This window comes from Heptranchias perlo, chromosome 33 (assembly GCF_035084215.1).
Source record: "Heptranchias perlo isolate sHepPer1 chromosome 33, sHepPer1.hap1, whole genome shotgun sequence".
NCBI lineage: Eukaryota > Metazoa > Chordata > Chondrichthyes > Hexanchiformes > Hexanchidae > Heptranchias > Heptranchias perlo.
The window spans coordinates 23,251,504-23,278,119 of NC_090357.1; the positions used below are offsets into that span (position 1 = coordinate 23,251,504).

The 26,616-nt window shown below is 45.0% G+C and overlaps 1 protein-coding gene across 3 annotated transcripts in view; it reads left to right on the forward strand.

Moving 5' to 3' along the window:
- The first annotated feature begins 664 nt into the window (after positions 1-664).
- robo3 (roundabout, axon guidance receptor, homolog 3 (Drosophila)) overlaps positions 665-26,616 on the forward strand; it is a 224,556-nt gene continuing 198,604 nt past the window's right edge. For all 3 annotated transcript variants that reach the window (XM_067971051.1, XM_067971053.1, XM_067971052.1), the window contains exon 1: positions 665-895. In XM_067971051.1, the coding sequence (XP_067827152.1) occupies positions 835-895 (61 nt within the window). In that variant the 5' untranslated portion in view covers positions 665-834. The remainder of the gene's footprint in view (positions 896-26,616) is intronic.

The window sequence follows — 26,616 nt, forward strand, 5'->3', positions numbered from 1 at the left end:
AGCTAACTCTGCATAGACTGAGGATGCAACCTGTGAACTTTTTGGTCTGCATATCTCAGTATCAGATTGAGCGGTGTGCTTAGAGACTGAGGCACTGGGAGAGCCCTGACACGTGCCTTCACTGTACCCCGTTGACTCTGTACTGACACTTGTAGAATAAATATTAGTTTTACTGGGAGGATCCCCAAAAACCAGATCGTCTGTTCACGATAGCAGAGGGACCCCGGGCCAGGGGGGGGGGGGGGGCGGGGGTCTCCATTCTCTTAATCCGACGGGATCATTCCCAGATTAACTGATCAACCTGGTCGCAGTGGAGGGATTGTGGGGGTTGGGAAAGAGTGAGCGATTCCCGGGAGTGACAGGCAGAAGGTGCCGAGTTCTGGGCGGTGAAGGGAGGCGGGCTGGAGTGCGTGACGGAATCAGCTGGGAAGTTGGAACAAGTTAACAAGAGGCAACTCTGCGCGGCCAAGAGAGGTGGGGGGAGAGAGAGAGAGCGCGATTGAATGAATGAATGAATGAATGAAAGCGGCCTGGATACATTGAGAGGAGAGGTAGAGAGAGACCAAGGGGGCACTGCAATCTCTCCCCTGCCACTCACGGGGATACACGGGGGGGGGGGGGGCGACTGCCGAGCGCCCGTTGTCAGTTTCTAGCCGGAGTTTGAGTGAATTTCAACCGAGCAGCCGGGGCTTCGGAGCCTGGATGCGCCGTTTCCTTTCTCGCTCCTCCTGTTGGATCGGATCCAGAGAGGAGATTTCTTTTTTGGAGGAAAATTTTATTGCATTTTTTTTTGTACTGTAACAATTCGGGACGGGCGGTTTGAGGAGATCCGCGATGCCGTGCGTCCTTGGGACACTCCACTTTATCTTGCCGCTCATCATCGGCTCGACTGCGGGTAAGCAACTGAGCAATAATGGATTATTTTATTTTATTTTTTTAAAATGTGGATGAAAGTAGAGGGAAGGAGGGGAAAATCAGTCAAAAAAATCGTCACCTTTCTGTGGATTTGTCACTTTCAGATTCTCCTTTCAAACCGTTTATCTCCGATATATATTTAAAACCCGCGTTGCAATATAAATGCAGCCGATCTATGCACAGAGGCTCATTTCCCCATGTTAATTCCGACAGAACTGAACTAGACAAATAACAATAATAAGGATGGGGGATTCATTACAAGAGAGAACGAGCTTTTATTACTTTTTGTGGTTTTCCGTTTAGCTTTCCGGGAGTGGGGGGCGAAAGGGTGGAATATTTTAATTTCAACGAGAGACAACATCAAAAAGTTGGTCAATGTGTAATACAGATGTGTGTGGTTTAGTGCGGCTGCATTAAAGGCAGCGGCGGGGCTCTGGGATAAACTTTACTTCTACAACCTCTTGAGTGTGTGTTGTGTGTGTGTGTGTGGAGAGAGAGAGGCTTTGGCTGATTTAACCCCCCCGCCTCCTCACATTTTCATATTTTACACTAAAGATTGATGGAGTAAAAATCCGTCCAAAAATAAAAGCTGTGCAAATCTACCCCCTCCTCCCTACCCTCTCGCCGTATCCTTTAAAAACTCATTGCAACCCCAACCTGACTTGCTGAGGCTTAGGAAAGAGGAAGTGATACTGTACACAAACGGTACTGTGCAAGGGGTTGGAACAGACCGTGCAGAGTACACATACTGCGAGAGTTCAGGGTAGCACACGGAAATCGATTAGTGACTCCTGGATAAAGCATTTCACCAAATATATTATTTTAAAAAGCTGGAATGACCTGAATCTTATTTAGTTGCCGAAAGGTAAAAATGCGTTGCCAAAGAACAGCTAGCAACACAGGAAAGATTTAAACGATTTTTTTTGCAGCCACTGGAGACGCGCTCTGAACATGTCCTACAATTTTCCTTGGTGGCGTTGCATTGTCCCGTTCTTATAGCGTGCGCTCCCGGGTCCCAGAAGAGTCTGTGTAATGCGTAGTGCGTTTTATTATTTTTTTTATATAGACATAAAACTGACGGGGGCGTAATGTAAAGGATTGTGGAGAGAGGCAGCCTGCGAGCACGTGGTGTGGTTGGGCAAACACTAAAATCAAACTGAGAAGTGTGCGTGTCACAGTGCGTGTGTAAAAAAAGAGACCCCTCTCCAAACAGGAATCACAAAGGACGTGGTGCTATCATGAACCGTCAGGGAATGAACCGAGTCATTTGCTTTTCAAGAGTAAATTTGAGACAAAACGCAGTCTGTCTGTAATTCAGGCAGAGCTCTGGTGAATTTATGTTTGTGTATTTTGTGTTAAAATTCTAAACTTGAGTATTTCCATTACTTCTCACTGATTAAGTGTTTATTTAAGTTATTTTTTCTAGAGCTCTGCGCTGACTTATCCCTCACCAGAGTCACACCCCTTTTAGGTATTTCTCTCCTCAGTTGGGTTTCTCTGTGTCAACTCAAGGGGAGGTGGGGTAGAATGCTGCTCTGTAACCATCTATAAGAGATGATGCAGCCCCAGGGATGGCTCCGGATCTGCCCCCCCCTCTCCTATATTGACTGACCACACGTTCAGTTTTGAACCGTTTGGAAGTAATTTTGAGACATGCAAATGCTGGATTTTTCAATAAAGGTTTTGCGTGCCTGCAAAAAAAGGGTCCAGTCATGTGCATGAGTTTTGGTCTGTTTACACCTATACCGACATGGATCGGAGCCGCTTTCGGTTTATGTGTGAGCAGACTCGTTTCTTGTTTGGGTCCAGCACATGTCTGCATCTGTCCTTTCAAAAACAAATGCCCCGGACTTTGAACTGGTCCGCCCGCTCTTTTGCTACAGGAACTCTTTGTGACAACTCGCACTATCACAGCTGAGATCGAGAGCTCAGTCAGTGTTGCTCGATCTCGAACATAAATCCAGGGACTCACCTCATGTTGGTGCAGGGTTAATCCTCCGACTTGTCTTCACCGCCTCGATCTTCCAACAAAAACGTTAGGAGTGTTATGTTTTGAAGTATCACGGTTGGGTAATTAGTGGGTACGGATCATTTTTTGCCCTGTTGGTCTCTTTCCTTGCTTATATGTTCTTGCTTATTTGTCCAGGGGCTCAGTGAATAGAACTGAAAAGAAACAATAACAGTGCTGAGTATTGCTGGATGTGAATTAAGCACAAAGCGATTAACACGTACATTAAAATATTAAACACAGGAACGGGCATTAACATTTTAGCAAACTAATTATTTCACCAAAAATAGGATTATAAATGTAACCCTTTAGAACGAGTTGATTGAGTACCGCCCCCATTAACGGACTCTCAGTTTTAACACCGTTACACCCCACCTTTATTATAAGGCTGCCGGTTATAACACTCTCCCTTACACTCCCTACATTCATTATCAGACCCTTGATAATAACACTCGCTCTGTTACACCCATCATCATTATCAGGCTCTCTGTTACACACCAGACCCTCATTACAAGGCTCACTGTAATAGCACTCTGTTTGACACACACCCCACGCTCATTTTGTTATAACCAGGATCCCCAGTGCTAAATACTCGGTCAAAGGAATTGCTGTGGAATTTGTGAGGGTTTCATGGAATCGGAAGCAGGAGAGAAGAGACGGGAGAATCGGCAGCGAGGGAAGCGCTAGGAACACAATCAATCGGCTCTTACAGTAGAGCCCTTAGTTAATACGAAAGTCTTGGGCTCAGGGCGAGACTGTTGCATTAACTCAGAGATTTACTGTAAAATCTGTGTTATCAGGCGTTTCTCCCATTGCGGGTTCTTGCACGGACTGTCTGATTGCAGCAGGTCCCTGCTTCTCATTCTGCTGGGCTGCTGCTCTCCCATTTTTCCTCCTGTACGTTTCTGGTTCCAATGCCATTCTCTAAATTTGTGCCTTTTTAATCTAATTGCTACCGTTACACTTTTATTATAGACTTGCATTTATATAGCGCTTTTCACGACCTCAGGACGTCCCAAAGCGTTTCACAGTCAATGAAGTACTTTTCAAGTGTAGTCACTCTTGCAATGTAGGGGCAATTTAGCTCCCACAAGCAGCAATGTGATAATGACCAGATCATCTGTTTTAGTGATGTTGGTTGAGGAATAAATATTGGCCAAGTCACCAGGGAGAACTCCCTTGCATTAGGACATATACATGTGTGGGACACTTGTTAATGTGTTGCAGAAATCACTTGCCACAGAATTTTGTTGGGTTTGGTGTAAAAATGACCTTTGAAGTGCAGCAGAATTCTCGAGATGCTGGTTGTAGCACTCTGTTCCATACCCATCTTCACTCTAAGTCTCACAGTTGATACACACTCCACTCGGTATAAGGTTTTCAGTTAGAACACTCTCTGTAACACATCACGCCCGCATCCTAAATTTAAGTTGGAATACTTTTTTTACATACACACCTCCCATTATTTTGATCTCGTGTTGTGTGCTATCTCGTGGGAGGTTGACAGTGGTGTTCACCTTAGTTTACTTGATTCCAATGGGCAATATGCCAGTGATGGCAGGCTGCAGGTTGTCTCTGACAAAATCCGAGCGTTCGCCCATTCCCACCTGATCTGTACTCAGCTTCCGCAAATAATTGGAAATAAAACAGCTGAGTCTAGTTGAGGCAAGGTGCGGAGTCTTTTTGCAGATCTCTCCATCCCCCCACTCTCCCCACCCCTACTGACTGCTGGCGGATGCCCTGAATGCGACCGCTCATGCCCCATCAGGCCTTGTATATCCTCCCTGACCGTCCAGTTTGTCCCTATGTTTTGTTAAGCTGGCTGCCTGTTAGCGAAATACTGCCGATCAATATCAAAAATGTCAGAAATCATCAGGCACTGCTGGGAAGCAACTGATGTGTTCTGACATCTATACAGAAGGAACAGTGACCGAGCAGAACTCTGTAATGTGTCAAGTAATATTTTAAGGCAAAAGTGCTTGTCACAGAAAGTAGTAATGTCAATTATTGAAATGTTTACGTTGGAAAGCCAAAGGTGGGGGAGGCGCGGGGGGGGAGCGGGGAGGAGAATTTTAATTCTTTCCACGAACCAAGTAGACTGATTCTTGGCATTTGCTCCTGGCAGCTGCTGTGTGCCTTGTCAGGGTCGGTGCTGCCTGAATTTGCTTTTTTTTAATCGGATGTCAGCTCAAATCTGGAGGTGGCCCCTTTCCTGATGTTGGGCTGACGTGGCTCTCAATCTGTAGAGTGCTGAAAGAATGGTGGGAGTGCGGTTTTCTGTAAAACCACGAGGTCAGCTGATTCGTTCGGTTTGGGAGCCGAGCTTTCCTCCTGCTTCTTTTCTCAGCAAGACTGCTGACTGCTCGGAGATCCTGAGCAAAACGGGACAGTGGAGAGTCAAAGTGAACCTCTGATCCAATTGGATTGCAATGAGGCTGAACTAACTCAGCTTCCTGCTCGCAGTGCAGAAGGAGGCCATTCGGCCCTTCATGCTTGTGCTGGCTCACTGAAAGAACTATCCAATTAGTTCCACTCCCCTGCTCTTTCCCTATAGCCCAGTAAATTTCTCCTTTTCAAGTATTTATCCAATTCCCTTTTAAAAGTTACAGACCAGGCCTGCTTGCTGTATGGAGTGTCAGTGCCACTTAAAAGGGGCTTTTACATCCCAATAAAGTGACTTTCAGACTAGATGTGATGGCGTCATCAAGCCCCTCACCGGCAAGGTTAAATACCTGGAAGAAAATAAAATGTCCCCACAGTAGTGACACAGTTGGTCAGACTGCTGGACTTACACCTCTGGGATCTGGGTTCAAATGCAGATTGATTGGATGATAGTCTTCTCTCTGTCAGCTGTAAGGATTCTAAGCAAATGAATATGGACAGTCCGAACCCATTCTGCTTACGATTTAGTACAAACTGGCACCAAGTTATCAATCTGACTCAGTACACTTGGATGCCTAGTGTGGAGAATGGAAATGCTGCACAGATGCTGTAGGGTCTCTCCTCTGGGGCTGGGGTTAAGGCATATTGTTGGGCGTAGCGTAGAGGGAACTTTACTCATGCTTCTCACTTGTTCCAGACCTGACCTGAGGTGCTTGTTAGGAGAATGTCGAGGGAGCTTTACTATGCACCTAATCCATACTGTACTTGATCTGGGAGTAATGAAACCATTTGCCCATGAATGCCACCTGAAATCAGTCCACCAAGTGGTTATTATGGTCTGGGTTTGCTGTAAACTAATAAATCCAATAAGCAATTCAGGAGAAACTTCTTTACCTAGAGAGTGGTGAGAAGGTGGAACTCGCTGCCATATGGAGTGGTTGAGGTGATTAGCATAGATGCATTTAAGGGGAAGCTAGACAAGTACATAAGGGGGAAAGGAATAGAAGGAGATATTGATAGGGTTAGATGAAGTAAGGTGGGAGGAAGCTCATGTGGAGTATAAACACTGGTTTATAGAGCAGTTGGAATGAATGGCCTGTTTCTGTGCTGTAAATCCTATGTAATTCTATGTAAATCCATTTTCAATAGCATGCGTCTAAGATATGGTCCCAAAAATCTTGTCTAATGGATAATTATTGAATTGGTCCAAAAACAGTTGTGAAATATAGATACCAAGGATTGAATATATCTGCTGCAGTCAGCCTTTACATGTTTTTTTCTTTATATCAAAGCTGTAAATTTACATGAAACCCTCAGCATGACTCCTACCCTGTTGCGTGGCTGTGACTCACAGCATTGAAAGCCATTGTCATTGCTAAGTGTTAATAAATTGTATTGGGATTGCCCCATGCGGCCCCTTTGCACTGTCTCTGCAAGGGCCTGGCATCCTTTGTCCTTTCTGAAATATCTAATTCATTACTAATGAACGGCAGGACATGCTTATCACAAACTCCGGCTGAGGTGAGGCCCCACTTGTGAAGAAAATTCCACTGTCCCAGTGCTAGGGCGCAGGGCGTAAGTTTCAGGGTTGTGAAGAGCAAGTTTAATACTGACGTTAGGAAGTATCTCTTAACGCAGAGGATGAGCAACAGCGGGTTACCAAAATGCTAAGAGGCAATGATTTATTTTAAAATTGCCATCAGATTTTTCAAAAGATGCAATAAACCTTGATGAAGCATGCCCCTGGTGGCTCAGTTGATAAATGTAGTGGTTGGTGTGGTACAGAAGAAGTTTCCTAGTTCGATCCTTGGTCTGTGTTTCGTTAGCTGATCTCACCTTCAGAGCAACTGGGACACGACAATGCCCCCAGCATCACAGGTCCAGGGAAGGGGTGGGCGGCGGGGGGGGGGGGGAAACTCAGCCAGGAATCCTGTTTATAATCAATATCGAGTGCTAGAAAGTGTGCACGGTGAATGAGAACAGGTTTGGGCTTGGCTTTGATGCCTCCATTATTGAATAGTTGTTGGAAGACTATTCGACCACAAAGGCATCAAAACCAAGCCCAATTCTTCTCACTGTATAGGTGCAGACACAAAGGGGACAATTTAATCTAACCCACCCGTTGGGAAACTGACGGGATCAGGCACAACACTGGTTTTATACCCCACTTGATTTTACCCACCATTGAAGGCAGTGGAGAGCAATATTGGATGGGGTGTCAATCCGACATTCCACCCGATCCTGTGGCTTTCCTGCCCAGTGAGTTTGGTTAAAATTACCCCCAAAGTTTCTTTTGGGGCTTGGTAGATCTCTGCTTCCTTTTGAAATGCTGGTTCCCTTGCCTGTACAGAGGAACCTCTCATCTAGGGGTTAATCCTCAATTTTCAAAGTGCGTTAAGAAGGAAAGCTTCTAGGATGCTTGGGAGGGGTTAAACCCTTCACATTGGCAGAGCTGACCCCCTATCAGGCAGTTCTGCCATCAGTAGAATTGAGTGCACTTCTGCTCAGTCACTGTAAGAAGCTGAGGCAGAAAAGTCATACTTGTGACAATTGCCCAGACTCTCGCAGAGCAGCATTTGTAGTGTAAAGAGACAATGGAGAGGGGGCTATGCTTTCTCAGCGATGCATAAACTCCTTATCGATGCTGCTTCTTTTTTGTTTTTTTGTTTGGAGAATGTCAGGGATTCACACTCGCCGCCTGTATTGTAAAGCTGTCCTCCGCAGCCTCCAGTGAGGGATATTTGCAATTGAATTCCCATGCCTTGCTCTAAAGGGGTAGGCGAGGGGGAAGGGAGGAAGAATGTCCATAAAAACCAAAGGGGTATTATTCAAACGCTCTTCCATTAGAAAAGGAATTGGGATCAAGAGTGATTAGCGTCTTAGGTGTTCTTTGACACAAGAACTATAGCAACAGACACGGGCAGGAACAGAATGCAAAAGGTCCATGGACAGGGTGAAAATAACTGCGCCAAACAAATTGAAATTTACATGGGGCTGTGCCTGGGTCGAGTAATGAGTAAACTGGGCTTTATGTTGGGGTCTGTTGTGTTTTATTCCAGTTCCTTTTAAAGGGAGTGCCCCATGATTCTCCTTTTTACTGATCTCTGCTCTCGTTTGGGCCTATCCTGAAAACCCGGAATAAAATAAAGTGGAATGTTTGCTATCTGAACTTTGCAAATTGGTTAATCTGACTGACTGACTTCTGTTCTGAAAAGTTTTTGTGTTCAGGGTTGTCGATCACTCCTGTGAGGCTGACACCTGAAATTTACTGATAAACCCTTTTAAAAATGCTGCTAAATAGACAGCATCAGCATAACTGTGAAATCTTCACCGCCTCTCCCCTTCCTCCTTCTCGTTATGATTTTTTAAAATCTTGTTGCAGTTGGACATTTTGGGATCAATTTCCCGATTGTGCTCCCCTAGGCCTTACTCGCTGGAACCGCATAGCAAGAAATCATTTTATTTCTTGCAAAATCAGAGGCCGTGTGCCCACGATTTTCCCAATATGTGCTCCAGGTGGGGGAGGCTCCCTGCTGGGAGCGCGTAATCAGAAAATTCACCCTTTTGCTCACATGGCTATGTACTAATACAATGGGGGTAATTTCATGAGGCTCTGCAGCCAGTACAAAGCCTCGCTAGATCCAAGCACAAGTCGTAGGTGGGGCTATAACCTTACAGCCTGATTCTCCAACCCATGCTCACCATTAACGATGTTCCACAGCAGCAGTGAGTTGATTGAAATGGTTGTGCACATTGGTAAAGTGGTGTTACTTGCTTCTAGATTCAGGTGTTCTGTTGGCACTGGCAATGGAGAGGAGGTAGCTGGCATATGGTTTTTACCCTCTGTGCCTTGACCAGGGGTAATATTGGATGGCCACTCTTGTAACACCTGGAGTGCATGGCTACTCCAATTTACCCTTTTATATTAGCCTCTGTATCCCTTTGTAGGGGCATATTGTAGAGCTGGTGAGGGATGGTGTCTTGTATAGGCTCCTCAGAAAGGGGGTCCAGAGTGCTCGATGCTTTAGCAGTCCTTTGCTAAACTGAACATCACATTTTCTGACTGATACATGTTTGATAGGTGGATTGTCCACATATTGCTGGCAGGAGAACTTTGCCTGGCAGAGGTAGGGCATCTTAATGCCACATTTCTAGTTTATTTTTCTCCACTTCTATTTGATGCCACTGCACCATACATCACTTCCTCCCCCCTTCTAATAGGACAGGCAAGGAAGATGCTACTAGGACTTTGTGAAGGGGACTTTTGATCCAGACGGAAAGTGACTTGGGACAGAAGTCCCAACTCCCCATAGGGAATTCACTGCCTCCATGGCAATCCACCTACGCAGTGTAACCCATTTAAATATGACCCAGTATTGAAATGTCATCACAGCAAAACCTCATTATCGCAGACTTATGGGAACTGTGCTTCTTTTTATAGCGAGTCCTGCTCCTCTGTTTACTGACGGAGCTTCCACTGAAACCAGCTTGCATTTATATAGCATCCTTTTAAGGTAGAAAAACAACCCAGGAGGTTTCACAGAGGAAGAGGGAGGAACATGCTCTGAGCTTTTGTGGAGGAGTTAAGAGCAGTGACCGAAGGTTTGACTGAAGAGACGGGTCTTTAGGTGGCTTTTGGCGGCTGAGAGAGAAGTAGAAATGTTGGGGTTGGTGGCTTGGTGGGTGGGGGGCATTCCAGGGAGTATGGCCAAGCTTTCGCCATTTGCTTTTACATAATTTGTACAAAAGAAATACATGGACACTGGGCCAGTTAGTGAGATTTTCAATGTTTTGGTGTATTGACTGGACAGTTGGCAGCAGTGATTTACCTATTATTACAGTAGTCTTTATTGACTGTTTAAATTAGCCTAAGCACGCTGCTTGATTACATTTCAGTTTTGTGAAATTGACTCGCAATTAGCAAACTGATTGTTGAGAAAGGGAGTTCAGGAGATTGTCTTTTATGTGACATACTTGCTTTGGTTTTGCTGCTCTGATGGTATCTCAGAGCCTGCACCTGGGGAGGCTTCTTCAAAGAGGATGATGAATTACCGTAGAGGTCTCTGCAGTATTTGCCTGGCGTTAACAACTTCTCTCCCCTTGTCTTCTGATGGTGGTGATCCATGCTGGATTATGGTTCCACGGGCACTGGCAATGTCCAATACCATGCTCAACTGGCCATTCCCAACGTGTGAGCCTAGACAATGAGTGTCAATGGACTGCTCATCTACATAGGCCATCACTGTCCAGCCTGCAGTTGTTCGCATTCTCACTTAGGATTGCCAACTCTGATCAGTTGTATGCCAGGAGGCTTAATCACATGACCTCCTGCCCCAACTGCCCCGCCCCCACACTCCCACCATTGGTCGACTGACGTGTCCATCCTTGTGTTGCACCGCCTTCTCACGCGATTGGAAAGCAAACTGACTCTTTGTTACCTGATTGACTGACAATCAAGTATCCTCCAAATAATCTTTTTCTCCACATTTCCAAAATATTTAGAACTAATAAGTGTTCAAAGAAAATGGAAAAAAAACACAATTTTTTTTAATGCCCAGATGTTTTTTCTCTCAGGTTGCTTGCAGCTGTGCCCTGGAGATTAATCTTCAATTTCTGTACAATCCTGGAGGGTTGGCAAACCTATTCTCACATGTCCACTTTCCAGTAGGGGGTCACAGATTGTGTAAACCCTATGTGACTTTTTCCCTCTCTCCCTAGCTCAGGGACATTTGAAGCCATTTGTAGTGTTACAGCTATTACCCCATTGAGAATTGCTAAATCAAGACAGACCAGTATTGAAGGTGGCACCTTTCTTGATTAAATGGCTCAGTAGTACACGGGGTGGTGCATTTACCAAGAAAGAAAAAAGAGTGAACTTGCATTTATATACCCCTTATAACATCCCCAGCAGTCTCAAAGTGCTTCACAGCCGATTAATTACTTTTCCAGGGTAGTCGCTGTTGTTATGTAGAAAAACGTTGCAGCCAATTTGCACAGATCAACATCCCATAAATAATGAATGAGACGATTGATCAGTTAATCTGTTTTTGGTGGTGTCTGAGGGATGAATGTTGGCCAGAAAACCGGGAGAACTCCCTGCTCTTCTTCAAATAGTAACATAAGATCTAAACATGATGTGGAGATGCCGGTGATGGACTGGGGTTGACAATTGTAAACAATTTTACAACACCAAGTTATAGTCCAGCAATTTTATTTTAAATTCACAAGCTTTCGGAGACTTCCTCCTTCCTAGGAGGAAGTCTCCGAAAGCTTGTGAATTTAAAATAAAATTGCTGGACTATAACTTGGTGTTGTAAAATTGTTTACAAAGATCTAAACAGGCAGATGGGGCCTTGATTTAACGTCTTATGTGAACGGAGGCACCTCCAGCAATGCAGTGCTCCCTCAGTACTGTAACAGATTGTCAGCTTAGATTATGTGCTCAAGCCCTGGAGTGGGGCTTGAACCCTCAACCTTCTGACTCAGAGAATAAAATGCTACCACTGACCCAAACTAACACATATCCATTGGTGGACATGTGACCACTGGGGTCTCTTTTCAACAATAGTGGGAGGCTGAAACAAGAGTTAAAGAAGAACCTCCCCCATCCCCAACTCATGTTCTTTTGTGTCCCCTTCCTCCCTTCGGCTGGGCACCGAGCTTCTTCTTGGCACTGCAAGGGAACAACCAAAATTGGCATCAGAGTGGGGAGGGGAGGGCAGGTAGGGAGTAAATGGGAAAGAGCTTTTAAGGGCACTTGCCATGAACATTCTCAGCTGTCCCTGCTGGATTGCCACTCGTTTCATTACGGGCGGAATGTAACTTTTTATTGTCCGTTCTCGCCTATTGTCCTTTTTTGAACAGCCTCTTCCACATCTACTCTATCATCATTGCCCTGTCAGAGTCGTCAGGTACAAATGCTGTCAGCTGCTCCTTGTAAATAATCAGTGCAATCAGAATCTCCATAAACTAGGGCAAGGAGTGACGGGACTCATTTCACACAGATTGTGTTTCAAAATGTTTAATCTTCTACCTTCCCTCAGAGAAATGCATGAGTGTCTTTGAATGAAAACCTGGTTTTGTCCCTTCATTCTCATAAGGTGTTTTTCATGTGTAAATTTCCTTAGTCTCCTCTTCTTCTCCCTGTTGGCCCATATCTTTGTCCCAGTGGTGTGATTTTCTTGCTTGTCTACGGACAGTCTCAGTTATGTGGTTGAACCCCACCTCCAACAAACCAAGGAAGCTTAAGTACCCCAGGAATGGGGCCTTAATTTAACTGTTTATTATTTCCAGTTTTCTGTCTTCCTGTTCTGAAGAAAGAAAGACTTGCATCTATATAGCGCCTCTCATGATCTCAGGACATCCCAAAGCGCTTTACAGCCAGTAAAGTATTTTTGAAGTGTAGTCACTGTTGTAATGTAAAAACGTGGCAGCCAATTTGCACACAGTAAGGTCCCACAAAAAGCAGTGTGATAATGACCAGATAATTTGTTTTAGTGATGTTGGTTGCAGAATAAATATGGGCCAGGACACCGGGGAGAATTCCCCTGCTGTCCTTGGAAATCGTGCCATGGGATCTTTCACATCTACCTGAGAGGGCGGACAGAGCCTTGGTTTAACATCTCATCCTCAGTACTGCACTGAAGTATTAGAATAATATTTTGTGCTCAAGTCTCCAGAATGGGACCTTGAACCACAGCCCTCTGACTCAGATGAAAGTGCTACCACTGAGCCACAGCTATCATTATAGGCAAGGATTTGTGCTGGGATGTGTTTCGACAGGCGACTTCAATGCTATGTCACCTCATCCAAGTGACTATTTGACAGTGAATATCACCAGGCTATTCGAGCATGACAGTCAAGCCTGATATCCCATATATTCACTTTCCAGTAGAGGTTGCTGGATAGCATTCTGGAGTATGAACAACGTCCATTTTTTTTCTCTTCCTCGTTTCGGGACACTAAAGTCGATTGGAGCACCTCTGCCCCAGCCCCCCTTGAGATCAACCAACTGGAATTGAGTGGGGTCCTATCTGTATGATTCCGCACTACCCATGAGGAACGTTCTCACTCACTGAGCAAGCAGAAGGCAGGTTTCTCAGCTTCCCTTATACTCTTTGTAATAAACCAGCAGTCTGCTGGGGCGTGAGTCCAGTACTGCAGTACTGACCATTTATTGGATGATCTGCAGTCACTTCACCCTCAGGGTCACTGTCGTGGCCAACAGATTGAGAACAGCTGTAATACACTGTGAAGCTATTTTGCAAGAGCTCTTGAATATTATCTAACCCCCGCACCGCCCCCCCCCACCCGATATCATGCTCCAGTTATGCAGAAGATTCCTCAAATAAGTAGCACAGATGCACTGTATACTTGAGCACTTTTATGCATCTTTTACATTGCAAATTTTAGCTTGTGCCAGACTCTTAGCATAAAATACAACTGCGACTTGAAGCAGGAGCTGGCAAACACCGTGCCAGGCTGGTGGTGCAATTATTATGTGCCAGTTTTCCACGAGCTTCCTAATGTGGAGAAGGTCAGCATTGTCAAGCAACGTTTTGCTTAATGCAGGACAATCGATAACACAATATGCCCATTTAGTCATTTATTCGAAAAGCGCAGTGGGACAGAACATGTGCCGTCACCCCTGAGGCCTGGGTTCAACTTAAGCCAGACAGATGGGGTGAAAGCTGTTAGTTTCTGCATTTAAATACTTTATTTATGCAGTCTCAGTCTAGTTTGTGTTGATTCAAATCTACGGTGCAAATTGCATTCCCCCCACCCCCTCCCACCCTGCTGACAATTCACAATAGAGAAGAGAAACAACAGAACAATTCAGATTGCAACAGACAAAGAGTTTAAAAGTTAAGGTGTCAGCCGTGGCTCAGAGGTAGCAACTCGCCTCTGAGTTAGAAGGTTGCGAGATGAGCTTCCGACCCCATGTCCGCTCCATCACCAAGACCGCCTACTTCCACCTCCGTAACATCGCCCGTCTCCACCTCTGCCTCAGCTCATCTGCTGCTGAAACCCTCACCCATGCCTTTGTTACCTCTAGACTTGACTATTCCAATGCTCTCCTGGCTGGCCTCCCATCTTCCACCCCCCATAAACTTGAGCTCATCCAAAATTCTGCTGCCAGCATCGCACCCAGTTCCGTTCACCCATCACCCCTGCGCTCGCTGACCTCCGCTGACTCCTGGTCCAACAATGCCTCGATTTTAAAATGATCATCCTTGTTTTCAAATCCTCCATGGGCTTGCCCCTCCCTATCTCTGTAACCTCTTCCAGTTCTACAATCCTCCGAGATATCTGCGCTCCTCCAAATCTTGCCTGTTTCGCATCCCCGATTTTTAATCACTCCACCATTGGCGGCCAAGCCTTCAGCTGCCTAGGCCCTAAGCTCTGGAATTCCCTCCCTAAACCTTTCAGACTCTCTACCTCTCCCCCTTTCAGATGCTCCTTAAAACTACCTCTTTGACCAAGCTTTTGGTCACCTATCCTAATATCTCCTTATGTGCCTAGGTGTCAATTTTTGATTGATGACACTCCTGTGAAGTGCCTTGGAACGTTTTACTATGTTAAAGGCACTATATAAATGCAAGTTGCTGTTGTTGTTGTTCCAGCCCTACTCCAGACACTTGAGCACATAATCTACAGTAGACTGACACTTCAGTGCAGTACTGAGGGAGTATTGCATTGTCGGAGGTGCCGTCTTTCGGATGAGACATTAAACTGAGGCCCTCTCGAGTGGATGTAAAAGATCCCACAGCGCTATTCAAAACAGAGCAGGGGAATTTTCCCTGGTGTCCTAGCCAATATTTATCCCTCAACCAACACCTAAAAAACAGATGACCTTGTCATTAATCTCATTGCTGTTTGTGGGACCTAGCTGTACGTAAATTGGATGCTACGTTTCCCTACCTTACAACAATGACAACACTGCAAAATATTTCATTGGTGTAAAGCACTTTGGGACGTCCTGAGGTCGTGAAAGGTGCTATATAAATGCAAGTTTTTTGTTTCTTTGAAATTAATGCGGGAGGATGAGGCCTTACAAACGATATACCCTCAAGTATTTATCCATATTGTGCACCTCTATACGGGTCATTTTTCGACCTTGCATTGCCAGCAGGAAGCCCAGTCTGCGAGGAGCGTGTAACGGAAATTCAAGGATGCAATTTTCCAACCAGTCATTCACAGCAAATATTTCTACTTCCAAAATATGCTCCGAGTGCTTGAAGTGACCTGCTGCCAGCGCAAAGTCGGAAAGGTAGCTCTGATATGTGATGTTCTTGACAATAGATGGCACCACAGCTGGCAGCAGCCATTCTCCATGGATGAGGGTGGGTAATGAGTCTTGGTGGACAATTTGGGCATGAGAGACATTAGTACTTGCACATGTGTGTACACACTCACACTCACAAACTCCAGCAGGACTTACCAGATAGTAATCAGGAGCAGGAGTCTTGGCTGGGTGTCCCACAGACACTGAGGCCAGTTATAGCAACCCCATCATCGCCTCCACTGAAATCAGTTATTACAGCAGACATCAGAGATGAGCCCTGCTACCTTGCTGGTTGGACTGACTGCGTACCACAGTCAGGGAGGGGTGGCACGCTGACCACAATTTTCTGATTTCAGCTGTCTGGGCCCTAAGTTCTGGAATTCCCTCCCTAAACCTCTCTGCCTCTCTACCTCACTCTCCTCCTTTAAGACACTCCTTAAAACCAACCTCGTTATTAACCAAGCTTTTGGTCACCTGTCCTAATGTCTCCTTCTTTGGCTCGTTTTTTTGTCAGTTTTTTTTGTCTGATTATGCTGCCGTGAAGCGCCTTGAGATGCTTTTACTATGTTAAAGGCGCTATATAAATGCAAGTTGTTGTTGTTGTATTTGTTCGGATAATGGTGGGCACCGTACGCCTGAGTTTCTGAAATAAGGTCTTAGCGCCAAGGGTCGCCACTGGCAGCGCAAGATCGTGACATCGGTTCTAAGCTGAGCAAGCTGCCCGTCCCTTATGCCAGCTTACAGTATCCAATGATGCCTGGGACAGCAAGCTGAAGGCATGTAATGTCTCTGCTGACAATGGGAGGACATGAGGCCGTGCTCCCCGCGTGCTGACGTCTCTCACTTAAAAAATTAATGCCTACGCGATTTGAGAAGACAATAAAAAATCTGCAGGACCTGCACTCCAAGTGCAGTGACAAATCAACTCCAACCAGACAGACCGTTCTCTGCCGGGGCCAGTGCGAGAATAGTGGTCTGCTGATCAGTGGATTTAACAGGAGAGCAGAGAAATTTTTAATAAGCTAGTCATCCGAAATACAAAGGGCAAACCACGTACACAGCAGCATGGAGCACCACGGGTTTTAACACTGCAGTCAAATTACTGAGCAAAGTATGATCCCTTACATCAGGGAGACTGACAGCACTCAAGGAGATGAGCAGCGACGGCGCCAGTAATTGGGAGCGTTTTATGTTCGGATCAGGAATGCCTGTAATTGGGAATGCTGAGACACCTGTGCATTTCAGTCAGGGTTATGCTGGGATCTGTCCCACATTGATCTGGATTAAAACATGGGGCGTTCGCTCTGTCCTGTTTTGCGATTTTCCTTTAAAACAAAACCCCAAATCATTACAGTTGTGAGGGGCAATTGCCAAGCAGCCACTCTGCAAGACAAGGAGCCCATAAATAGTCTAGAGCCGCATTCTCCGAGTGTAGTTCCTTGTGTTTGTGTGTGTTTTTTGGGGGGTTATTATTTAATGCATATGTATTCTACTACATAGCCGGTGTTCCTTGGGGAGTTTTGTAGTGTTGAGGTCAGCTGCAAGTCTACAATTTCCATTGAGATAATGAAGAGACCACAATGCTCCAAAATTTAATGTAGAGATGGAAAATCCGCTGAATCTGGAATATGTGTATGGGTTTTTTATGTGGATGGGATTTAACCCCTTCACTTGTCTGTTTTACAGTCTGATTAACAACAACAACTTGTGTTTATATGATGACTTTTACGCAGTAAAACGTCCCAAGGCGCTTCACAGGAGCGTAATCAGACTAAATTTGACATCAAGCCACATAAGGAGATATTGGGACAGGTGACCAAAAGCTTGGTCAAAGAGATAGGTTTTAAGGAGCACCTTAAAGAAGGAGAGAGAGGGAGTGGGGTGGAGAGGTTTAGGGAGAGAATTTCAGAGCTTAGGGCCTAGACAGCTGAAGGCACAGCTGCTAATGGTGGAGCGAAGGAAATTGGGGATGCACAAGAGGTCAGAATTGGAGGAACGCAGAGTTCTCGGAGGGTTGTGGGGCTGGAGTTGGTTACAGAGATAGGGAGGGGTGAGGCCATGGAATGACTTTAACACAAGGCTGAGAATTTTAAATTTGAGGCTTTGCCGGACCTGGAGCCAACGTAAGTCGACGAGCCCAGGGGTGATGGGTGAACGGGACTTGGTGCGAGTTAGGATACGGGCAACAGAGTTTTGGTGAACTAATGCTTACGGAGGGTGGAGGGTGGGAGGTGGGACGCCGGCCAGGAGAGCATTGGAATAGTTGAGTCCGAAGGTAACAAAAGCATGGATGAGGGTTTCAGCAGCAGATGTGCTGAGGCCATTCCTCGTGCCTCTGTGAAGTTGGGATGTTTTTCTCTGTTAAAGGATCTGTATAGATGCGAGTTGTTATGATATTTCTCCTTCCATTGTAGCCCGCAGTCAGTTGTTCAGTGGCAGTTTCTTTACAGAGATTTTGGGATGCACTGGTGTCTTTTTTTTGTTAAACCTCCCTTCTTAGGAATTAAACAGTTTCTCAATGCCAGAAGCAGAATTGATTTGGAATACTGTAATCATGAACAAAGCAAAGCAGGGCCCAGAGGGATGCTGAGCAGGCTGAGGTGCTTTTACTGATGAAATCTCCATGGATTAAAGAAATAAAGGGGCTGCGAGGCAGCAGCCGTGAATAGGTGTAACCAACTCATTAGTATGTGCTGGGAAATGCTACTTTTACCTATTATTTTGAACTGTTCCATCACTCTCCCTTTGTTCTTTTTTTAACGAGTTTTTGTGCTCATCAACATGAGGAATATTAATGCTGGGGCATTAAACTCTTTCCTACTTCAGGCACCCAGCGTCAGTATCTAATACTGCCAAGAATGCTTCAACGCACTGTTTTGTACAGACTAGTCTTGCATTTCCATCCAGTCTATCTACAAGTGCCTCCCTTCCCCTACAGAGAGCTCATTAAGAATTTAATAACTGACGATGTGTCCAACTTGAGCCAATCCCATCTGGCAAAAAAACAAACAATAATAGCATTAACATAGAATTACATAGATTAACATAGAATTACATAGATTAACATAGAATTACATAGAATTATATAGATTAACATAGAATTACATAGATTAACATAGAATTTTACAGCACAGAAACAGGCCATTCGGCCCAACAGGTCTAATCTGGTGATAATGCTCCACACTAGCCTCCTCCCTCCCTACTTCATCTAACCCTATCAACATATCCTCCTATTTTTTTCCCACCCTCTTGTACTTATCTAGCTTCCCCTTAAATGCATCTATGCTATTCGCCTCAACCACTCCACTTGGTAGCGAGTTCCACATTCTCACCACTCTCTCACCACATAAAACAAGGCCATGGATAGATTTAAACACAAGGAGGAGAATTTTAAAATTGGGGTGTTGGGGGTCCTGAGCACAGTTGTGTAGACGTTAAGCTCTCTTTACTCTGATTCACTGGGGGTAATGTTGACTTTGTGGGATAGTGTAAAACGGGTGATTCCAATGGAAATAAAAATCTGGAGAGATCTAAAACGGGCTGCCGATTCGCTATCACCCATTTTACACTTTCGCACATAGTCAAAATCGACCCCATTAAGTGCCTCAGCCCCAGTTATAGAAGAGCATCTCCTACCAGCTTTATTCATAACAGCCATCCTGCGGTCACTCTGAAGCGATCTTTCTTGTTGTCAGTGAATTGTTTGTACATCCAGTGCCAAAGCACGAGCCTTGTCCAGCAGATGACAACCCTGATGCAAAGTTGGCTGATTCACTGGCATCCAGAAGAGCCTATTTTTCACCAAGGGAGGAAAACGAGCCTTTACTTTAAATTAAATGAAATTCAGCGAAACACTTCACTTTAGTGACACAAAAGCAAAGTAGATCTGCATTTTGTTTATGTTCAATTGCTTTTATTTTTCTAGTACTCTTGAATCTCACAGCAGTAATTGGGAGGATGCAGATGAAATGTTTGTACTGTTGAACTCCACAGCTTTCAATGTGCTCATCCTCCTTGTTTAGTTCTGTCCGCTCACTGAGTGTGTGATTAGAGGCTGCTGGTAATCTTTGAAAGTGGGATTGCCAGCTGTTGCAGCTGCTGATTAATTATTCCTGCTAATTTGTTCGTGTGTGACCCAATCCCTGACGGCACTCTTGACGAGTATTTTATTCTCTGTTGCGGTTTTAGTGCCATTTCCTTTCCTTCCCTCATTTTCTGGACCTCAGCAAAGGCAGTGACCCAGCAAAGCTGGCTCAAGTGGTCTGGGTGTCAGCTTCCTGCGTCCAGTTGGAAGGCTCAGTCTCCTTTGTCTACAGCTCTTGAAAGAACTTTTGCACCAGTGCCAGCTGTGGATCAGTGGTTGGCGCTCTCTCTCCTCTGATTCAGAAGTTTTTGGGTTCAAGTCCCACTCCAGAGACTTGAACACAAAATCTAGGCTGACACTCCAGTACACTATTGAGGGAGTGCTGCATTGGCGGAGGCGCAGTCTTTCGGATGAGACGTTAAACTGAGGCCCCATCTGCCCTTTCAGGTGGACGTAAAAGATCCCACTGCACTATTGGAAGAGGAGCAGAGGAGTTCTCCCCGGTGTCCTGGCCAATATTTAACCCTCAACCAACACCTAAAAAAATTGACTATCTGGTCATTATCACACGGCTGTCGCGTTTCTTATATTACAACAGTGACTACATTTCGAAAGTACGCTTTGACACGTCCTGAGGTTGTGAAAGGCGCTATATAAATGCAAGTCTTTTTTTCTTTCTTTCTTTCATGTCTCCTTGACTGAATACCAGGAGACTAATGGGAAAGAGCAGTATGTGAGAGTGGCTGGGTTCCTCCTTCTCTGACTTTCTGCCCCTCCCTGTGGGAAACTGCCTAGCCAAGGCATGACTGAGATCAGCGACTCAGAGGTGTCACTGGTGGAGGGAGCTAACGCACAACATACAATATGAGTGGGGCTTTAGTGTGTTGTGCTGTTATGCTGTACTCCTTTTCTTAAATTGAGAAGCCTAGATGAAGGGACAAGACCCATAGTGTAGCACACCACAAAGAGTTGGAAGGAAGGCTAGATAGATCAAGTAGGAACTTGTCATGTAATTCACGCTTGTGAGACGCAAGAGGAAAGGAGGATCTAGAGAGTTCGACAGGTTAGAGGTCCTGGGAAAGTGTGTTAGAACTGAGACAATGTAGTAAGTCTTGATTTCAATGCAGTAAAGTTGCCCGCAAGCAGCAGAGCACGGAAGATGGATTATTTAGAGATTAGAAAGAACAAGAGAGGAAACATCAGAGAAGCAATAACCGTCCCTCCAGAGGGATGGGTACAATATCTGTTCATTTAAACAAAACAGAAACACAATGTAACCTTCCCTTAACGAGCAGCACTGGAATTGTAACATTTATGGTGGCCTTGTAAGTTGCAGGATTGAGTAATAGATATTACTGCAGGTTAAATAAAGTGTTGAGCAATATGTCGTGCTATGCAATATTCTGCAACTCTGGCCCAGGCACCTCATGTAGAGCCTGACTCTGTACACTTCAGTAAGCAGTGCACGGCTCACTGCCTCTCTCCCCATTAGAACTGTCATCACCTAGAAATTCTGATAAATTTTCACATTTGCGCTTTGCTGCCAATTAGTAACTTTTCCTGTTCTGCTCTGGTGATAGAGCAGAGAGAAACATGCAACCTCTCCCACCCACCCACCGCATCCCCCCACAAACCCCCCCATTGCTCTAAAGTCTGGCGGTGAGGGCGTTTTTAACTGTGTTTTAATCATGTGTTTAGTGGCTGAAGTTGTAATATCTGAACATAGGCTTTAACGAAGCTTATAAAGATGATTGATGGTTTCTTTCTTGGATCAAATTCCCTTTGAAATGCCAGTCCTGCGCTGTAACATGTTTTACGAAGGTTGCCGTTATAAACAGGGAGAGATTAAAATTTGACAGATAATATTAAGTGCAAAGCACCGTCCTTGGAGGCCTAACAGAAAGGGTTTTACAGTTAGGGGTGTGTTGATAGCATGTTCCTTTTAGAGAGGAAGCCATAAGCATTGTGTGCTATATCAGTGTAACAGACAGGGACGTCACTAATAGTGTGTGTTACATGGTTTCTCTATTACTGCGAGGGAGTATAAATTATGTGTTGGGTGAGATGTTACAGTGGAGTGGCACAATGATCCTTTTTAAGTGGGACAGGGAATATTAGGGAGAGTGAACGGTGTACATTACACCTGTAGGGGAGTTCAGGAGGCAGTGTGACCATCTCACCAGTCTAGAACACTTCGACCTAAGGAAGTGTCTCTGACATTGCCTTTTGCTGCAGGAGACAAACCTGTTAGGTAAATGGGGCATTAAATCCTGTTAGAAAGTGGCAGGAGACAATGCTATGGAGCATTGGAGCTTGTCAAAAGAGTTTGTTTCAGGTTTTCCCTATTGGATAATGCTCTGGGCTGGTCATCTACAACAACAAGAACTACTTGCCTTTATACAGCGCCTTTAACGTAGTAAAACGTCCCAAGGCGCTTCACAGGAGCGTAATCAGACAAAAATTGACACTGAGCCAAAGAAGGAGTCATTAGGAGAAGATGACCAAATGCTTGATCAAAGAGGCAGAGGTCAGAGTTGAATGGTAGAAATGAATGGTGTCCTGAATTGCCTCTAGCCTTGTCCCAGCACAAGTAGCACATAGCAGCCCAGTCCCATTAACAGACTCAATAAGTGTCAAATTGCGTCTTATATTTTGTATAATTAATTATTGAATGAAACTGTGTGCAACTGAGCCACACAGATCAGGAAAGCCCCATATCTATGCAGAGTTCACTGATTTCATTGCGGGCACTAATATTGCCCTCAGTGCCCAGGGCTAGGGAAGGGAAAAATCAGCCTGGGTTCTTGGTCCTGATCAATGACCCCCTCCACTTTACTGCAGTGACCCCCCACATTGGAATAACTGCTGACACTCATTGTCCTGACTCAAACGTGTGGAATGACTATTTCAGTGAGTATTGGAGAGCTGATGGCACCTGTGGACCTGTACTGCTCTGTACCATCGTGTGACATTTGGGAAATGGCCTCTTGAACAGTACCTACAGTGTGGGCAGTTTGAAGTGTGCCAACTGATGCCAGCCACATGCCACTCAAAGGCTTATTTACCTGTTTTTTAACAGAGATGGGGTAATTTTGACTTTGGGTGATAGTGCAAAACAGGCGATCTCGATATATCCGCCTGTTATACATCTGTCCCGATTCAATGGAAATGAAATTCAGGCTGAGTCGATATCGCCCGATTTACACTACCAGCCAAAGTCAAAATTACTCCCATAGAGTCTATGTAACACTGTATCATCAATGAATAAAAGTCCTCAAAACCTTAGTTGAGGAGGAAAGCTGTTTTTTAGAACTTAGCTGTACTAGCCTTTCATTAACCAACAGCTAACTAACCAGAGAGAACAAATGATATAAACAAACAGATCTACTTCTGGGGGCACCATCGATGACTCCGTTGTGTAGTGTGTTACTGAGCGTACTGACCACTAGGGTCCCAGGTTTGATAGTTAGTTAGTTATATCAGTTAGCTGATGTCAACCAGGGTGGTGATGGGTGAGCTGCAGAGGACCGTAGTGTCCTTGGGCTGGGGAGAAGAACAAACAATATCAGCCAGGTTTCCCACTCCTGATTGTTGCCCTGCGCAACCACAGTTGGAAAGTGGGCGTGTTTGGACAACAGCAACAACTTGCATTTATGTAGCACCTTTAGCGTAGTAAAACATCCCAAGGCCCTTCACAGGAGCGTCATCAGACAAAATTTGACACTGCGTCGAGGTATTAGGATAGGTGACCAAAAGCTTGGTCAAAGAGGTAGGCTTTAAGGAGCATCTTAAAGAGAGAGAGGTGGAGAGGTTTAGGGAGGGAACTACAGAGCTTAGGGCCTAGACAGCTAAAGCACGTAAGAACATAAGAAATAGGAGCAGGATCAGGAGTAGGCCATTCGGCCCCTCGAGTCTGCTCCGTCATTCAATAAGGTCATGGCTGATCTTCGCCCTCAACTCCACTTTCCCACCCGATCCCCATATCCCTTGTTCCCTAGTATCCAAAAATCTATCTATTCGCAGCTTTCAACAACTCAGCATCCACAGCCCTCTGGGGTAGAGACCCCTGAGGTAGAGAATGGCACAGCCGCCAATGGTGGGGCGAAGGAAATTGGGGATGCACAAGAGGCCAGAATTAGAGGAACGCAGAGTTCTGAGAGGACATTGGGTGAGGCAGGATCAGACTCGACTGTGATGCCCCCCATGTTTGAATAGCCTGCTGGTACTCATTGTCTGGCTCAACATAGAGAAGTGAGGGAACGGAGGGCTGTTGGATCCCATGAAACCATATGCTTGCTTGAGTCAGTGCTGCAACAGAGGAGGGGAGAAAAGAGGAAAGACAGGAAAGTTACTGCTGCTACTGACGAGGAACTGGTTAGAGGGTTCAGGAGGAGCTGTGAGATACCAGATGGAGCCGGGATGCAGAGAAGGAAGTGACAGCTGGAGACAGACATCTGGCAAATCTCTGAGTGCTTACCAGCCTCATCAGAGCTAGACAGTGTCTGCGAGCAGAACATCCCAGTCTAACACTGCATCAGGATAGCGCGTGTGTACAGAACCAAAACTGTACTCATGTATGGCGATCTCTTGATGCTTCAACCAAAGTCTTGTTAATGTCCAAACTGCAGCTTAGTTTGTTAAAGGAAACTGCATTGCCCAGTCAATATTTAATTACATTGTGCTTCGTAGTGGGTGGTTGAGTGACCAGAGATAGCTCAGTGCACACCGTTGAGTGTTTAATCAGGATGGCTGATTTATGGTAATGCACTGAAAGGATGGCAGGAGCAATTTAAAAAACACAGGTTGCTTCAGGCTTTAAAGAGCGAATGTCACCACCGGGACCTCTCGTAAAAAAGTCAAACAGTTGCTAAGAATTATTAACATTCACATCTTTTTAGTTTAGTTCTGTTTTTTTTAAATTTCTTAATAGTTTTGTTTAAACAGTGAGTGCTGATGATATAACTGAGTGGGATTTGGTTTGACAGAGTTACAGAGTCTGACACTATGATGGAGCCAGATTATCACCAGTAGAAATATAGTTATTCATGTAGGTTGAAGATTGAGAACAGTTACTGATTCTGGCGGCATGAGTGAGTTGGATTCACATCAGCAGAGATATAATAATATATTGTACAAATCTAAGCTCCCAATGGGCAAAGCTCTACATACGGAGGTAGGAACAGGAATAGACCTGTTCCACCATTCAATTAGCTCACGGCTGATCTGCACCTCAACTCCATTTTCCCGCCTTTGCTCCATATCTTTTGATAAACTTACCTAAAAAAAACTATCGCTCTCAGTCTTGAAAATTTCAATTGACTCAGCATCCGCAGCCTTTTGGGGGAGTGAGGGCTGTGGGTCCCTATTGGCAGCACAAATTTATGAAATATGCCCTTCAGTCAGTAACACAGGCTGCTGCCTGAGGAAGGTCACTGAACCCAATGGCGTGGGTGATTTGGATTAACATTAATAGAGATGAGGGCGATGAGTTTGGATTCCCTGTGGTCCATCAGGAGGGCGGTGGCAAGCTCCTGGGAGAGGAGCGCACTTCAAGCGGTGGAGGGTAAGTCGCGGGGTGGCTGGGATGAGTGAGATTTACCGGCCTCCTCGACCTTGTTTGATCATCTGAGGGGATCGGAGAGGAACTTCCCAGTGCTTTTCCTAAAATGGCCTTGGGTTGTTCTTTGCTTTAATGCCTCTCCAGGAAGAAGGTGACTGGGAGAGGGTCAATGCATGAGTGGCTATAGTATGCATGGATGGGGTAGACTTCAATGGACTGGATGGTTCTTTGCCATCCCCCTGTTCATTTGTATTATTAATCCGGTGTTTCAGCTCCGTGACACTACTTGGCTAAGTAACTCCACCAATTTACAGCAGATAGCACTGTACAGTAGAAGACCAGCATGCTGCCCCTTGACAGTGGTGGGGTACAGTTCCGATTACTCCCCACATTGCTGAGCTCTACAAGTAAATTGTAATGATTTAGTGCTCCCAGGAGCGCAAATTGTGAATTTGGCTGTGGAGGGCATCTCACTTGATTCTCAGCTCACACTGACCTCGTGGCCAAATGCCCACCTCACGAGGCTCTGCCCAGGAACATTAAATCATTAAAGTTAAATTTTAATACACAGGCATGCAAATGGACCACACTCATCTTCGTGCCTGAACCCCTGTAATGAGCTCCCATCAAGCAAAGCTCTGCCTCAGGAACACCACGTTGTGTAATTTACCATGAGATAAGCTTGAAAGGTGAAAAGTCCAGTGACTCAAGGGCAGTAGCTTGATGCATCCCAATAGGGAACACAAGAATTTTCCAGCAGCTGTTGTCCTTACACTTCACTGACAGTGTATTTGCAGAAGTCTGGCTATAAGTCATCTACTCTACCTCTTGACACCAATTGGCTATGGTGACCAACAGTGAAAGGAAGGAAACTACTCATATATGTATATATAAAAAAATTAAAATTTTATATTTGCATGCACTTCCGGTCTACAAAACCTTACTTCCTGTTGACATGTTTTCTGGCACTTCTGTGTCAATTTTTCCATTATTAATTCCTATGTCTGCATTTATAATGAAATCTCCCAATGTAAACTTGTCACACTGTAATTGGACCCTCCCACCAGCGGTGGCAGTGTAGTGCCTCAGTTTTGCGTCTCTCAGCTCCTCAGTCTGCAGAGAGAGTCCTATCCTCTAACCTCTTACATTGCTGCAACATTTGCTATTTTCATTATGAATAATAATATAAAATAAAAGTATTATGTAAAAATAAGGACTGTAAAATGCCATCTAACCCTGCTTCTCCAAAAGATTGTATTTGTCCTTAACTCCCTGTTGGCAGTACCATAGGTGATTGACTAGTATTAAATAATGAAGTCTTGGTCTGAAAATGATTCTTTATTCTAATATCAACCTTCATCATTCTTTTAGGTATGTCTAAT